Source organism: Pinus tabuliformis, chromosome 8, assembly GCF_031772625.1.
Source record: "Pinus tabuliformis cultivar Carrire ecotype Pingquan chromosome 8, CPIR1, whole genome shotgun sequence".
Lineage (NCBI taxonomy): Eukaryota > Viridiplantae > Streptophyta > Pinopsida > Pinales > Pinaceae > Pinus > Pinus tabuliformis.
In genome coordinates this window covers 1,492,703,414-1,492,720,109 of record NC_142294.1, presented here as the reverse complement: position 1 = coordinate 1,492,720,109, position 16,696 = coordinate 1,492,703,414, and the positions used below count along the sequence as shown (strand labels likewise).

The 16,696-nt window shown below is 37.8% G+C and overlaps 1 protein-coding gene across 1 annotated transcript; it reads right to left on the bottom strand.

The window, feature by feature from the left end:
• Positions 1-14,037: 14,037 nt before the first annotated feature.
• On the bottom strand, positions 14,038-15,897 carry LOC149241476 (calcium-transporting ATPase 8, plasma membrane-type-like). The gene is made up of 6 exons (XM_089367529.1): positions 15,822-15,897; positions 15,531-15,665; positions 15,283-15,390; positions 14,927-15,018; positions 14,716-14,801; positions 14,038-14,561 (listed from the first exon to the last, which is right to left on the bottom strand). The coding sequence occupies exons 1-6, from the start codon at positions 15,843-15,845 to the stop codon at positions 14,491-14,493; spliced, it is 516 nt and encodes a 171-aa protein (XP_089223655.1). The 5' UTR covers positions 15,846-15,897; the 3' UTR covers positions 14,038-14,490.
• Positions 15,898-16,696: the final 799 nt, after the last annotated feature.

Sequence of the window (16,696 nt, the reverse complement as noted above, 5' to 3'; positions counted from 1 at the left end):
TAAAACCTGGGCATATTTGGATCCAATAACCTTCAATATGGTCTCTCACACTCAAACGATTTCACCGTGCTCGTGCCGTCATTTTCGTTGCCTTTTTAATGCAGTTTCCATTTTATTAAATCAAGCGTGGTGGTGTTTACCTGTGGATGTATAATCCAGCATGCATTTTAGAAAGAATTTGCTTTTTTTAGACTTGTTCGGGGCAGATTTCTCTGCATTTTTCAATTTATTACTAAGCATAGAATCTAACTAGGGTAGCCTATTAAAGTTATTGGTATCTTCCTATAAAGAATTTTTGGCATATGCAAGGCAATTATCTTTTTATTCATAAAAGACTTGTTTGCTTTTGTGCTTGTACTAATAGATATACATTAATAAGTATTATTTAGACTCATAAACTTTGGACTTTAGTTCCATTTTTTTTGTTTTTTGTTACACCATTTCTATCTTTAAAGTTTAGATGGGTTAGTCTTTAGTATTTACAAGCGTCAATTTTGTTTTAGCATGTTGAATTTTGAATATGAGATTTTCCTCTGTAGTTTTGCAGAACTTGCATTTCCTCCTTGAACCCGAGAGTGGCTGCATATTTGTAAATTGCTAATGTAATTTTTTATACAAGACTTCCTTCAGTAGTTTCGCAGAGTTTGCATTTCCTCCTTAAACCCAATAATGACTGCATAATTGTAAAATGTTAACGTTTCCAATTAATTGAAGTAGCATTTGCAAGAAAGGAAAAAAAACAAAGGCACAAGCCTTCACTAGTTGGGCATCATTTCAAAAACCAAAGGTCTGCACTAAGAATGCTCTGCGACACAGACAGGAATAAACTAAAAATCTTCAGTGCCTTGTAAATGCCATTTAAACATGATGTAAAGGACAATGAATTTTTCACCCTTGAATGAAAGGTCACATTTAAATTTCTTAATATTGGAAATGGATAACTAGTCAAGCAAGTAGCCTAAACAACTCCATATCCAATGCGCCACTCTGAAGCAGAGTCAAAACCAATCTGGCTGACCCCAAACAAGGAATGGCGACCTGGGAATACAAAACTTAAAACCATATGAACATAGTACTAAAATGGTATAATTGTCTTTGATATACAATTTTTTTTTACAAGATGATTCCTATTATCAGGGTCAATGTCGAATATGACCTATCCCATTTTGGGAATATTACAATGGCTTATAGTATCTATTTGGCCAAATGCAACCGGCTTGCACTTTGCTTGGTGAGATATACAGTCCACAAAAGGGTGAAACTTGTCTATGAAGGAATTTAAACATTGGTGGATAAGAAATTCCCTTGCTGTACCAATTAACCAAGATCCGTCTATTCTTCGATATACAGTTTCTGGTAGCTGTTAGCATGTTCCTATAAGTCGAACAAATAATGTAACTGAAACTTACTGAAATGAAAAAACAAATTGTCGTTTGTAAAATTCAAGCAGGTGTATTTTAGGCACCTGGACAGTATGAGATTGAATGCTGAGTACACGACCCGTGGCTTGAGGTAGAACAACGGACAGAAGCGGAGCCATTTGAACCTGCGACTAATGTCGCTCTTGTTCTGTTGTTCTGCTTGTTCTGTTCTGCTGAAACTTTTGCTTGTTCTGTCAACCCAGAAATGCATGCTGAAACTTCTGCTTGTTCTGTCAAACCAGAAATGCATGCTGAAACTTCTGCTTGTTCTGTCAAACCAGAAATGCATGCTGAAACCCAAAAATGGAGGCTGAACCTTATGCAGGGACTTGCTGCCTCGCAGCCTCACTTGTTTTCAATTGATTTTGATTTCGAAAGGAATTGAATAAAGGTTGAAACACACTCTAACAAATGAAAAGCGAGCATGCCGCTTTGAATGTGTTTGGCCCCGGTCCTTGGCCATGTCGCCTTAGACTGCACCAAGCATAAGGAGAGATTGAGCTACTCCCTGGCCTGGTATTGAGGTATGATTTCAACTTAGTTACCCTATTTATAAGTTTGACCTATAACAGAGAAATTGCTTGACTACAAGATTGGGACAAGAAAGAGTAAAGAGGCTTGCTCAGATGTATGTTCACCTGGGTCGTAAACTTGCGAAGATGCTGGCTTTCGATCCCAATCTGCTCAACATCCTTCATCAAGCGCTTCTTAGATCCTCACTATGATAGAAGGTAACTCATAAAATTAGGATTGTCAGGATTGTCTGCATTTTTTATTGGTATGCTTTTCGGAATCCGAATATATTATTGGTATTGGTATGGTTTTAGAAATCAAAATACATTGTTGGTTTCAGGTATGCATCACTATATACAATGTGAGCCAGACATGCAAGTAGCCATAGGAAACATGTCGACAACCAGATGTTGACATACCTACAACCCCACGGCGGATGGCAACTGCAACCACAGGGGCAAATGGCATGGATAAAATCCGAACAACCTTTGGTTTTAAATTATAAACATACAAAATGTATCTGCAATAAAGTCTCTATAAATTTTGGATAAATTATAAATAGAAAACGTTTCAACATCCATTTACACTTTTGGCTAAAAACTTTGGCTAAACCTTGAAACATGCTTGAAAACCACTGAGTTTTTAAGCCAGAACTTTGGATATCCTAAGTTTTTATTTACACTTTTGGCTAAAAGCTTTGGTTAAACCTTGAAACATGCTTGAAAACTACTGCGAGTTTTCAAGGCAAAACTTTAGATATCCTAAGTTTTTAAAGCAAGCAAGTTTGGGGTCTGCAATAAGACCCCAAAGATGAATAACCAATGAAATCGTAACAAAAATTAATTAAATATTTGTGTTTTTATAAAATTTTGATTAAAGCATTTGAAATTTAAAAAGTCAAAGCGATATCAATCGCCATATACCATGACTTTAGGCAGGGTAGGGATAATAATGAGACAAAAACAGAACTATTGAGGACATAACGATATCTCTAAACATACCAATTAAAATGCTTCAGGTTGTCATTGAGGCTGCAAGTGGGCAAGTATTACTTCAGTTTTGACTTATGATGAGAAATTTTCAGCACGTATCTTAATAATGCACAAGGTGCTCATTGAATAATGTTAATCATGTTAAAAAAATTTAGGAAATTTAATTTTCGCTGAGGGGCAGAGGTCTTTGACTTTAGCGCAGCTAGCTTCGCGCACCGCGGAGCTGATTTGTAGAGGTCTTTGACTTTTGCACAGCTAGCTTCACGCACCGCGGAGCTGATTTCACACAGCTACCTTCGCGCACCGCAAAACTATTTCACGGACTTGGATTTTGCGCACCCCGGAGCTATTTCAGAGACTTATGAATAATATTTACTCACGGCAAAAATGACAAAGTAGGTTTGGAGCAACACAATAAAAACTTAGTATTATATTCTAAAACATGAAAACACATTCACATGAGGTTGTTGCTCATTCACTAAGTGAAAACTAAAATTTCACGTGGATTAACACAAAGTGAAATACTGTAACTGTTGTTGTGTTCAGGCGCCCACCAAAATTCGCTCCACCATTTTCTCCACGGAGACTTGGGCTCCCTTTTTTTAACGTCTTACTTTCTAACCTATTACAAAATGACTTTTACATTCATATATAACTCAACATACAATTTTACATTTAATTCATGACAGAGCGAAATTAATATGATGTTGTTGTTGAGTGTGATCAGAATCGCGCAGGTGTTTCTGGAGTGTGGGCAATAGTCGTTGAATGAATGCTTGCCCATATCTATTTACCAAAGTACATTGACTGCTTTAAATTCCTTGCTGAGTTTCAGAATGGTTCACGTCTGGCTTCAGTCCTTCCATCTTCAAATAGAGACGCAACCTGCAAAAATACGTCTGACAAGTATGGCTGCTGTCAGGTTGTTTATTGCGGTGGTTGGGATTATTATTTCCAACACTCCCCCTTAATCACAATTTCCGCCATTGACAATTCCCAAACAGTTTCTAAGATAAACAAAACTTTCACATGCCAATGGCTTTGTGAAGATGTCAGCAAATTGTTCCTGTGACCTGCAGTGTTGCAACACAATTTCATCATTGTTAATCAACTCTCTAATAAAATGATATTTAGCATCAATATGCTTGGTCCTCTTGTGGAAGACAGAATTCTTTGACAATACAATTGCTGAGGTGTTGTCGCAAAAAATAGTTGTCGCGCCCCTTTGGTCATAACGAAGATCCCTCAACATCCTTCTCATCCAAACTACCTGACACGTTGTTGTTGTTGTTGCAACATATTCATCTTCTGTTGTTGAATGTGACATTATTGGCTGCTTCTTGGAGGCCCATGAAATGGCTCCAGAACCCAAATGAAAAACATATCTTGACGTGCTCTTTCTGCCATCGACACTACCTCCCCAATCACTGTTAGTGTAACCAACCAGCCTGAAATCACTTCTTGTTGTGTACAAAACGTCATACTATTTTGTCCCATTGACATACTTCAGAATCCTTTTCGCCGCTTGCCAATGTGTCTCCTTGGGTGTCTCCATGAACCTTGACACCAAACTTACTGCATACATTATATCCGGCCTAGTGGCGGTCAAATACATCAAGCTGCCTATCATACTTTTGTATAATGTTGGATTGACATTGCTGCTGCAATCTTCTTTGCTCAACTTCAACCCTATGACAGTTGGAGTTGGTGCGGACTTGTTGTTCTGCATTTTAAACCTCTCCAAAATTTTTGCCACATACTTTGCTTGAGAGATAAAAATGCCATTTTCTGTTTGCTTCACTTCTATGCCCAAAAAATATCTTAACAATCCCAAGTTAGTCATTTCAAATTCACTCTTCATGACTTGTTTGAAATCAGCGATGAGGAAATCATCACTGCCTGTAAAAATCAAATCATCTACATATAAGACGACAATGAGAATCTTACCTTCGCTCTCTTTGATGTAGAGAGTAGGTTCACCGTCACATTTGTCGAAACCATTGTCCAACAAGTAAGCATCTATCCTGTTGTACCATGCGTGCGGTGCTTGCTTCAACCCATAAAGAGCTTTCCTCAACTAATATACTTTGTCTTCTTGGCCTTCAATCTCATAACCATGCGATTGCGCGACATACGCTTCCTCTTTCAACACTTCATTCAAGAACGTTGATTTTACATCCATCTGATACATTATCCATTTATGTTGCGCGACAATTGCCACAATTGCGCGCACTATCTCCATCTGTGCGACTCGCGCGAACGTCTCCGCGTAATCTCTTCCATGCTGCTGCTTGTATCCTTTGACAACTAACCTTGCTTTGTGCCTTTCAATCTTTCCCTCAATGTTGATTTTGGTGTTATAGACCCACTTCAATCCAATAACATGTTTTTCTTCTTTGACTGCGTCTTGAAAGTGGATTGGGTCATCTACATGACAATATTGCAAATAAGGAATTCAGAGCTGCGCCACTGTCAACTTCATCTTGCTCATAAATTTCATTTAAATATCTGAACTTTGGTCTTCTTGTGCTTGTTGAAGATGGGCTTGACATGTCACTTGGTGTCGCACTTCGTGGTGTGCTTGGAGAAGCGCTTGCTTGGTTGCGCGAAACTGTCCTATTATTTGTTGATGGCATTGCTTGCTGCGCTTGAATAGGAGTAAAGGGAGTCAGTGTTGAGAAATTACTCGCTGTTGTTAATTCCTCTATGTCCTCATGTGGTATACATGCTTTGACATTGATTATCTTCTCTAAACTTCCATCCCATGCTTCCTCTTTTATGAACTGCACATCTCTACCGATTATGACGTTCTTGGTTGATGGATTGTAGAGCTTGTATGCCTTGGATTCATCAATGTATCCAACAAATATACATTTCTCCCCCTTGATATCCAACTTCTTCCTTAACTCATCTGAGACATGTGCATACGCCACACATCCAAAAACTCTCATGTGAGTGACATTTTGTTTTCTTCCACTTCATGCCTCTCCAGGAACAACGTTATGAACGCTTTTGGTTGGACATCTATTCAAGATATATGCTGCACAAGCAATAGCTTCAGCCTAATAGTCATTTGGCAAATGCTTTACCTTCAACATACTCCTTGCCATCTCCATAATGGTCCTATTCTTCCTTTCTGCCACACCATTTCGCTGCGGTGTATATCTTGTTGTAAATTGCTTGTGAATTCCATGTTCCCTACAAAATCAAAGGAAGTCATTTGAGATGTATTCTCCACCTCTGTCAGTCCTAAGGACTTTGATGTAGTGTCCACTTTTCTTTTCAACAAGAGCCTTGTATTAGCGAAAGTGCTCAAACACTTCACTTTTCTATTTTAGGAGAAAGACCCATGTCTTCCTTATGTAGTTATCTATGAAGGTCAATACATAGTGACTACCACCAATTGATGGTGTCTACATTGGTCCACATAAATCTGAGTGGACAATCTCCAAAGGTGCCTTTGCCCTCATTGACTTTCCTGCTGGAAATGTCTCTCTATGTTTCTTTCCCAATATACATCTTTCACATATGATGTTTGGTTTCTCTATGAGTGGTAGTCCCTTCACCATGTCTTTCCTTGCTGCAAATTAACACCTCCAAAGTTGAGATGTCCAAATCTCAAATGCCATAACCAATTTTCATCTTTTACGTCTGCTTGAAAGTTTACTTGTGTGACTGTTGCCTCTTTTCTTCCATCTTCTTATGAGTTCATAGATAGTTGTGTTTGTGCACCTTCTTTCTGCAAATTTGATATTGTTTTTAGGGAAAACATTCTATTGTTTGTCATTTGAACCTTTGCAATCAGATGTCTGCTTGGAGGCCTATCCAAAATTGTGCACACATCATTTTTAAAGAAGACATTGTAGCCTTTCTGCATGAATTGTCCAACGCTCATGAAATTATGTTTCAGACCAGGAACAAAGTAAACATCTGAGATGTATTTCTTCTCCCCCTTCTTTGTTAGGATATTAACTCTACCTTTTCCCATGACAGAGACTTTGCTATCAGTCCCTAATGTCACTTCAAATTTCACACTTTCATCTAGATCAGAAAACATTTCTATGTTTCCTGACATGTGGTTGCTACACCCTAAATCTAGATACCATATATCACTCTGTTTTTCTTGTGCTACATTACAAGCTAAAAACATGCTATCATGGTTCTGATTTTCTCTTGTGAAATTTACACTTGGTTTGTTACTAATGTCATATTGCTTCTTTCTACATTCATTTGCATAATGACCATACTTCTTATAGTAATGACATTGAACTTGAGATTTATCATACCTCGGATCTTGTGCTTGATTTTGGCTTGGGCCTTGACTTGGATTTTGATCGCTGCCTCTTCCATTTGAGCTTGAAGGGCTGCTTCTTCCACCTCTGTGTGGGCTTCTTCCTCTTCCTCTAGCATATGATCTTTCTCTGCCTCGACCTTGACCAAATGATACTTGTGTCTTGAAAGCATGCTCCAATGAGGAGCTTGCTACTCTATTCAGTGCATGTTCATGAATAATCAGTGATGCATTAAGCTCATCCACTGAGTACTATGAGAGATCCTTTGTCTCTTCTATAGCCACAACAATGGCCTCAAACCTTGTTGGCAAACTTCTCAAAACTTTCTCAACTATTCTTCTTTCCTCAAGTGTCTCACCATGAGCCCTGATTTGAGTAACCAGCCCACTTACATGTGTAAAAAACGAGTCTATATTCTCAGACTCTTTCATACAAAGTGTTTCAAAATCTCTCCTCAACATTTGTAGCTTCGTTGTCTTAACTTTTGCTATGCCTTGGTAGGCTATCTGAAGGGTGTCACATGCTTGCTTTGACTTCGTTGTTGTTGCAATCCTTGGAAAAATATTTTCATGAACTGCTTGGAAAATATAAAACAAAGCTTTTGAATCCTTCTTCCTGTTGTCTCTTAACACATCTTTTTCATGTTGAGATAAGGCATTGTATGTTTTTTAATTTAGTAACCGGAGAACCCACAGTAAAAACCATTTTTTCATCAATGTTTCAAATCCCAATAGGAATCCATAATAATTTTGATTAATTATTATTTGGATCTACTTTTGAATCTATTAACTGAATTAAACTCTTAATAATAAATTTAAACATTTAGTAGGGTTGATTAAATAATTAAAGATTAAAACAATCACAGTATTTATTTATTATTACATTAATAAATAATCTTTTGAAAATACTTTAAAATTTTCTTAAAATTAATTAAAAAATAATAAGGATATTAATAAATAAAAAAACGATTAAAACAGCCGACATCCATTTAATCTTCTCACTTCAAACTATTAAAAACTATTTAATACCTTCATTCAAGCTCTTCTACTATCATCATTCAAGGATGTCTTGATGATGGATCCTTGTTGGGATTTGAAACGTTGACGAAAAAATGGTTTTTAGTGTGGGTTCTTCGGTTACTAAATTAGAAGATATAAACCACAAATATCTTAAATCCAGAAGCATTGTATGTTGTTGCATCTGCTAGTTCTTGAAAACCATTCTCCACCAAATCACAATTGTCTTGAGAAGAAAACAGGGTCTTCATTGTAATAACCCAATAATCATAATTTTTGCCATTAAAGTGAGGTATTTGAGGATTAGTTAAGTTTGTGCTTGATGTTGCCATTTCTGAGCGTAAACAAAACTTTTTACTTGCTGGTAAATATGCTAAAAACAATCCGCGCTCAAAACAATTTTCATTGTTAGTCAAAACACTTGTTTTTACACTAACAATATTTACCCTGCTTTGATACCATGTTAAAAAAATTTAGGAAATTTGATTTTCGCGGAGGGGCACAGGGCTTTGCTTTCGCGAAGCTACTTTCGTGCAACTAGATTCACGCACCACAGAGCTATTTCAAAGACTTGTGAATAATATTTACTCACAGCAAAAAATGACAAAGTGGGTTTGGAACAACACAATAAAAACTTAGTATTATATTCTAAAACATGAAAATACATTCACATGAGGTTGCGGCTCATTCACTACGTAAAAACTAAACTTTCACGCGGAATAACACACATTAAAACACTGTAACTGTTGTTTTCACGGGCCCACCAAAATTTGCTCCACCATTTTCTGCCCAGAGACTTGTGCTCCCTTTTTTGAGTGTGATCAGAATCGCGCAGGTGTTTCTGGAGTGTGAGCAATAGTCGTTGAATGAATGTTTGCCCATATCTATTTACCAAAGTACATTAACTGCTTTAAATTCCTTGTTGAGTTTCAAAATGGTTCAGGTCTGACTTCAATCCTTTGATCTTCAAACAAAGACACAACCTACACGTCTGAGAAGCATGGCTATTGTAAAGCTGTTTATTGAGGTGGTTGAGATTATTATTTCCAACAAATCCATCATCTAACATTATTATTATAAATATGATAATGTCTATTACCATTTATCACCTATAAAAGTACCAGAATTAATATTATGCGATAAGTGCAGTCAATCTCTTTTGGCTCAAGCTGGAGACCGTACAACGACATAAGATGGAATGTTTTGCAGAAAGAAGATAACAGACGGTTAGAGCATGGAAAAAAGTGTTGAACGCTTAAATGTGTATAAATCAAGTTGTTAGCGCTTGAATTTGGCCTCAGGCTGAAAAAGACAAAATCCAAGGCAACATCAAACCACTTAGCCTCGTAGCTAGCCCTACGGGGCAGGAGAGGGCTCTCTCCCGGTCTATCTCGACAAAAGATCTTCAAAGGGCGGAGATGACCAATAAGAACACTGATTTTAGGCTAGTAAATTGATTGAGAAGGCTTGATTTCAGATTTTTAGAGTTTTTGTGGAAAACAGGGGGAGAGCAATTTTGGGTGCGGGGATGGGACACAGCTTTTGCAGAGGTCTTTTTGGGGCAAGGTAGGAGATTGTCTTGATGCCTTTGATTTAAGTGAATGAATAGGAGTGACCGGTGAGGAACTAAAGAGAGCAAGAAACTTTCGAGAGTTCTCTTTAGACAGAGGAAAACATAGATATTAAGAAAATTTAAAGGCAGAGCATACAAATTATGAATTCTACCTTAACACTTCATTTACTTAATGTGCAGAAAAGAAAGGTAGGAAAATGATACACATAACACACTTACAAGTACATGAGAGAAGCACACCATCAACACAAATAACCACAGGAATCCCAAAAAGTGCTGCAAAACCCTGGTCTTTCCTTTGCCAAAATTGCAGAGATACAAAGTGTAATACAATAGAAGCTTATTCCTCAAGAGTCCAACCATGAAAATGACTAAGAAAGTACATAATATAGGCAGCTAACACACTTCCTTGCCTCTAGGGGTCGAGATCATCATCCTAGGAGCTGTTTCAACCAATTCTAAACTGAGCACTACAATCTAAGCAGTCAAAACAACTTCCCTCTATAAGCTAGGAGACCAATTCATTCATTAAATTTTTGACTTTTTATGAATGAATCTTCTAGAAGAGATAAATAAGTGTCATGACATCATAAAACTACATCAATTACATCAAGGAGGATGAAAAATCACTCCAAAAAGTCGAAACTAATCAAATCTGCGTTTTGCTGAGCTGTAGGTGAAAATCTGGCAAACTTCCCTAATGCGTAGCGCCCCAATCCTGAACGCGTAGCACACCTTTGAGCCAACTTTTGAGGCACTTCCCGACATCCAAATGAGGCAAAAGTATGCTTGTTGGAAAGGTCTGGATGTCTACTTTCCAACCCAAGTGGAATTTCTCAATTTGGTGGTCATTTGCCCCTCCAAAATTGCAATCTCCTAAGACTGCTCCCTGTGTGTCCAAAAAGTGGCAGAAAGTCATTTTTTGCATGTTTTTTGACCTTCTGAGGGTTCAAAACCTGATGAAATGTCTTGGTAATTGCTGAGCAAGTGTAATTTATCATGACAAATCCAAAAATGCTGATTTTTTGAGGAATGGACTTGCCCATCTTCAGGGTAGCGCGCGGCGCGCTACGCGTTCAGAGCAAAAACCTGTGTGTGGCACAAAAAAGTCAAAATTGACCAAAATTGCTCAAAATTTCCTGAAATTTGAGCTGGAAGTGCATCATTGAGTACCATGCTCCTCCAAGGAAACCTCAGCCAAAATATGAAGGGGATCGGGCTTTTTCCTCCGTTTTAGTGCCTTGGCCAACCGTCCTTTGAGTACCTTCATTCTTGCCTTACACACATGCATTCGAGCCCAATAGTGATTCTTCATGTGTCGGAGCATGTCCTTGTCCTTGTTTGCCTTCACTATCAACCTCTCTAGATGTGTATTCACCTGAATGAGCATAGAGTTTTGCTCCTTAGGTGTCAAATCACCGGGTCTCTTGCGAGCCAAGTTTCGGTCTTCTCAGATCCTCCGCAACTCATCAAGAGAGTGTTCATCCTCTAATTGCTTGTTGCGCTGCTCTAAATAAGTGATTTTCCAATTTTCCATCTCCAATTTTTGCTGCAACAAGTCATTTTCAGCCCTTAGCTGCTGGATGATCTCCTCTGACTCTGGGCTAGGAGAAATGATATCAAGATCAACATCTATGCCTGGAACACTTGATGGCCCCTCATCAATCTTGGGCTGCTTGCCTCTCTTGGGTACCTGTGCTGCTGTCGAAAGCGAGGCCCCTTCCACCTGATGTGGAGATAACACTCGTTGTGTTGATGAAGAAGGCGAGACCCCTTCCACCTGATGTGGAGATAATACTCGCCGTGCAGATGCAAATAAGACCCTGTGGCCTCTCTGATATGTAACATAAGGAGGAGTGCTGACATGCTCGGGCTCTGGAATATCAAACTGATGTGAAGGCCCTCCCTCATCATGGACAACCTCAGGAGGTGGCTGTGGCACTGTGAACAAGTCACGAGAAATGAAATCCTCCCATGGAATACCCTGTTGTGCCAACTAATGCATGACCACAATCTTGATCAGTGCATAGTGATAAATGCTCTTGTGTTGCTGTGTTGGGCTCTTTCTTTGCACCAAGGGCACCATCCTCTCTATATTTCGGCACATGAAAAATGGAATGTTCATCATTCGTGCCCGTGTGAAATGCATCAGCAAACGGATATGGTACGAATACAAACGTGAAAATCTGCCCTCACAAGTGAAATAGCGAATGATGATCTTCATCATAGGTGCATACTCGTCTTTTAAGAATCTGAAGGGAAAAACACCAGTTAGGTACCTCATATATGCAGGTTTGATATATGGATCATAATGAAATCTGTCCAACGACTGGCGCTTGCTCCATTCTTCTCCAATATTGGGTATCCCTGTTGCTTGAGCAACAATCTCAGGTGACAATGTGAAGTCCACTCCTGCAAGATTCACATGTCCATTGTGCAAATGTAGGACAAACAAGCGGGCCAATTCCTTGTGGTGTTGAATTTGGGAGATCCTCTCACAATATTCATAGCATGATAGATATCGGAAACATGACACTACAAGTGGACAAGCTTGTAGATAAGCCAAAGAGGTGGGTTCCTCCCTGACACGCTGACCACCCTTACCACCCCTGTGATGCCTCCTTGGCACCTTTACCTCTGGTGTTGATTCACGGTCATCACTTTGTTCATAATCTGTTTCGGTTTCTGACATGGTTTTGGAGGCAAGTGACTGAAAAATAATGCTGACTGTGCACCCAATGAACTGCTGTTTTGACTTGTTTGAAAGCTGTTACCAAGGGGACAAACACACATGGGAAATGTTAGGGAAAAGGGAAAATTGAGGGGATTAGGGAAAACAAATGTGGAAGGAAATGTTAGGAAAGGAACATGGAACATATACAATCATAATTTGTAGGATTGTAATGGGAAGTAGGGTTTAGGAAATTTACATAGGATTTTAGGAATTAATAGAGTTTAGGGATTTTAATGATTTTTAGTAGGGAAATTATATGATTTGCATGGAAAATGTCAAGGAAAATGGTGAGGAAAATATGGGGAAAGAGGAATGGGAAAATAGGTAACCTTGGGCAGCAAATTTCAATGAAACCCTAACACATTTGCATTTTTAATATTTGATACAGCAAGGTAGGGTTTACTCCATATTAGCATGGCATTTTTGCATTTTCATTGCTCATTCATCTTAGCCAAACCAAAAATCACCATGATTAGAAGCCTACCTGAAAAGATTTGGAGAGAAAAGCAGTTTTGGTGGCTTGCTGGCGATTTCCTGAGCAAGAAATCCAACGCGTAGCGCGCCCAGCCTGATGCGTAGCGCGCCTTCCAACGCGTAGCGCCTGAGTTAAATTGAACTGGAAACTGCGCGCTGATGCGTAGCGCGCTCCCCAACGAGTAGCGCGCCTCTTCTGATGCGTAGCGCACTGCTGCAACTGCTCAATTCGCCCAATAACCTTTGAAATCGACTTGAAAACTATTCTCTTGGAGTGTTGAGAGGCAAATGAATTACCAATGAGGGATGGCATGCTTTTATAGGCTTCCTTTTAATTTTTCACTTGCCCAAAACCCACTTTGTAATGTTTGCATGTTGACACTTTTTTGCTTTAATTGGCTCTGACCTTTAATTTCATTTCTTTGAAAAATTTGTTGAAATGATGATTTCTTCTGAAAATTTTTGCAAGGATAGCTTCTAGGATGCTTTGGCAAAGAAGACCAAGGCTGCACTTCGACATTTGAAGAATTTGAAATTTTGAGAATTTTTACAAAAATGAGATAATGACCTTGTTTTCAAAAACAAAGTTTTTGAGAACAAGGCAAAAATTTAGCTGTACAATGATGAGAAATTTTTAATGAAGGACATCCCTCTGGCCCGCTGGTCCTTGATGACCTCTCAAGACAAAACTAAACTCAACCCTAGACCTAAGACCTTAAAATTTAAAGCAAAATGAATGACCCTTTGAAGACTTTATTTATTTGAACAAACCTAAACCAGCGGTGCCAAACAAGAGGGGAATAATGACATAAACTCCTTCCACCGAGATTATGGCATGCCTAACGGAATGCAACATGATCACACTGATGAGACACCTAACTATGAAATGCAAAGAGCTTTGATCTCTGGTGGAGGGCTACTAGACCGACTCTAACACAAGCTACTTGAAAAAGTTTCAAATATGTTTTCTCTGACATATTTTGCCAAAGAAAATGAATCTAAAAGAAAAATCTAGCTTCGCAGAATAGAAAGCGAAAATTTCATTGCAATAATAAGATTTTACAATCTTATTCAATGTTGAGAACCGGGATTTGAACAAAAATATGATCCCAAAAAAAATGCAGGAATAATTGTTTGTGCAAACATGGTGACAATAAAGCCAACAGCAGCCCTGACGAATTGTAGCTTTGCATGAACGATCAAAAAATAGAAGCCGGAGTATCTAAAAGTATACAATTTTAGTACAATACATTCGGACCATTCTGCAAACAGGTTTTTGCACGTCCGTCCATAGAACTTATCTGCTTTCATCTATACAAGAAAAGCTGGCATCTCCAAAGTATATCTAGAAGTTGCAATCAAAATGTATAATGGCTTTGTCAGATCCATCCGCCTCATTTTGGGCTTTGGTCCTAGTGCACTTCATTGTTTAAGGGCGAGGTAGTATCGACGCAAAATTTATTAATGAAGTGTTCTCATAGTATTTCAACATGACGACTTTGTTGTCTATGCAGTTCAACGCTTCCGCGGGAAATTGACCTGTGTTCTGCCAGAAAAGATCAATGAACAGTCATTCAGGCTTTCTGCCTAAAATATATTTATTTTAATCAAGCAATCTACACAGAACATCAGCAAGTGAAATTACGAGAATTTATTATCAGAGAATGATACAACTGATCTAGGCCAGCGTAATGAGTTACCTGAAGAAGATTTCATACGTCTGAAGTAATCAAAGAAATGCTTTTCAGGTACAGGAATGAATTTTACAATGGCCGCTAACGGCCAACTGTCCCACAAATTTACACAAGCTTTATTATTTAAAATCAGTTAATCTGCAGGATTTGGAGTAGACATCAAAGCAATAAAATACCCAATGAATTGAAACTTAAACAAAGGGTTCAGATTTAAAACCTTATAAAACCAATTACAATACAGAGAATCCATTTTTTCCAATCCAAGGGAGTGGTTGATGCAATTTTCCCAGCAAACTCAACAATCAAAACCTGCATAACAATACAACATTTTAGTAAAGCTTAGAAGATTAATAAAATACGATCAAAGACCAACATAACATTCGTTCAGTTTCAAGTATTTAGGTCATTTTTAAAATTTAATTTTGGTTTGGCACGACCGCGTCAAATAACTGCCCCATACAAAGTCAGCTTCAAGCAATCGGCCAACCAAGGGTTAGTCAGCATGCATTGATGCAAATCACGAGGAAAGAACAATTGTCAGCAGCTAAAACTTCAAATTAAGTTGCTTCTTACCTGAAGAACAAGAGTAATGCTTATTATTCCAATGAACAAACGGTTTTGAAATAGTCCTCGAAAGATGTTCTTCTCATCTGGTTTCCTTGAATTGAATTCATTAAATATCTGTTAATGCAGCCATTTAAAAAAAATCAAAAGCATGGAATATTTTTGGACAATCTATTTCGAGAAAAAAGATAATTCTCCGAGAAGAAGGAAAAAAAAGCAAGTAAAACCTGTATTAAGAATTGAATTTGCGAACTTACTTGGCAAAAGACAAAAGCATTAAAAATTACAGTGTTCCTCACTGTGTCTGAATGGCCTGTGTTATCATGCTTCAGCTTTAAAATGTCACTCCCCTTAAACGTAAGTATAAGGAGGACTGTAACTTGGTACAAAGCCTGCAAGCTTTCAAGAGCCATCAATAGCCATCAATGCATCTTAAAACTCTTTACTAACTATTATGATCTGAGAGAATACTTGAATCTTTTTCACTATTATGTTATGAAATGATACTGGATTTCTTATTCACTACGAAAGGAAAAGTGAATACATACTTGCGTCATAACATTTCTCCACATAATGTTTGTGATGAGGGGTTCCCTGCAATCAATATTTAAACAATGGTGATGATTTGCGAGTGCCATTGTTTTTACACTTTAAGCCAACGTTTATGACATAAACATCGAACCATTACAATAAAATTACAGTAGATATTTTCTTTAAATATCACATCTAATCATCTTCCAGAAGAGAGCACACAACATCTTAGAAACTCTCGGATAAATAATTTTCCTCTATCTACAAGAACATCGAGAATTGCATGCATGTTCTATTTTAATAAAACAAAAATAATCTGCATTCTCATTTAAATACAGCTACCATGCCGGCATGCCGGCGAAAAACAGAATGATAACAAAATAAAAAAACGAGTCATTCAAGGGTAGTACTGCCTAAATTCTTTATATCCCAAGTTTATAAAGCATTCACTCATTATTATGGACCCACACAAGTGCTAAATATGCCATGCATAGTTTTCTTAGGCTCACCCAGATTACGGTTGAAAATTGGCATGACAGAGATAAATTTTCTTGAATAAAATTTCATTTTTGACAATTATGCCTAAGCCATACCTAGCATCTCAATTTTCTTGAATAAAATTTCATTTTTGACAATTCTCAAGGAGAAAGTCAAGCATGAATTTCCCAAAATAGTAAATAACCTTATATCAATTGGTAATGAAGTATAGTCTATAGAAAATCACATTACTTATCATTAATCAATTTTAATAGTTCAATTTTAACTTAATCATCAATATTATCATTACCTTTATTATTATCCTTATGATACTATGATATTATTATTACAAGAAATTTCAAGGCACTTTTCCCTCTCAATCATTTTGTTCTCCTCTCCCCTGGATGAATCACAA

Bases quoted from the DNA above. Each gene is read 5' to 3' on its own strand.
- LOC149241476 (XM_089367529.1), bottom strand. From the start codon at position 15,845: ATGTGGAGAAATGTTATGACGCAA. The intron at 15,391-15,530 runs GTAAGTTCGCAA...CTGCATTAACAG, and splicing joins ATGCTTTTGTCTTTTGCCAA to ATATTTAATGAATTCAATTC. The intron at 15,019-15,282 runs GTAAGAAGCAAC...ATTGTTATGCAG, and splicing joins GCATTACTCTTGTTCTTCAG to GTTTTGATTGTTGAGTTTGC.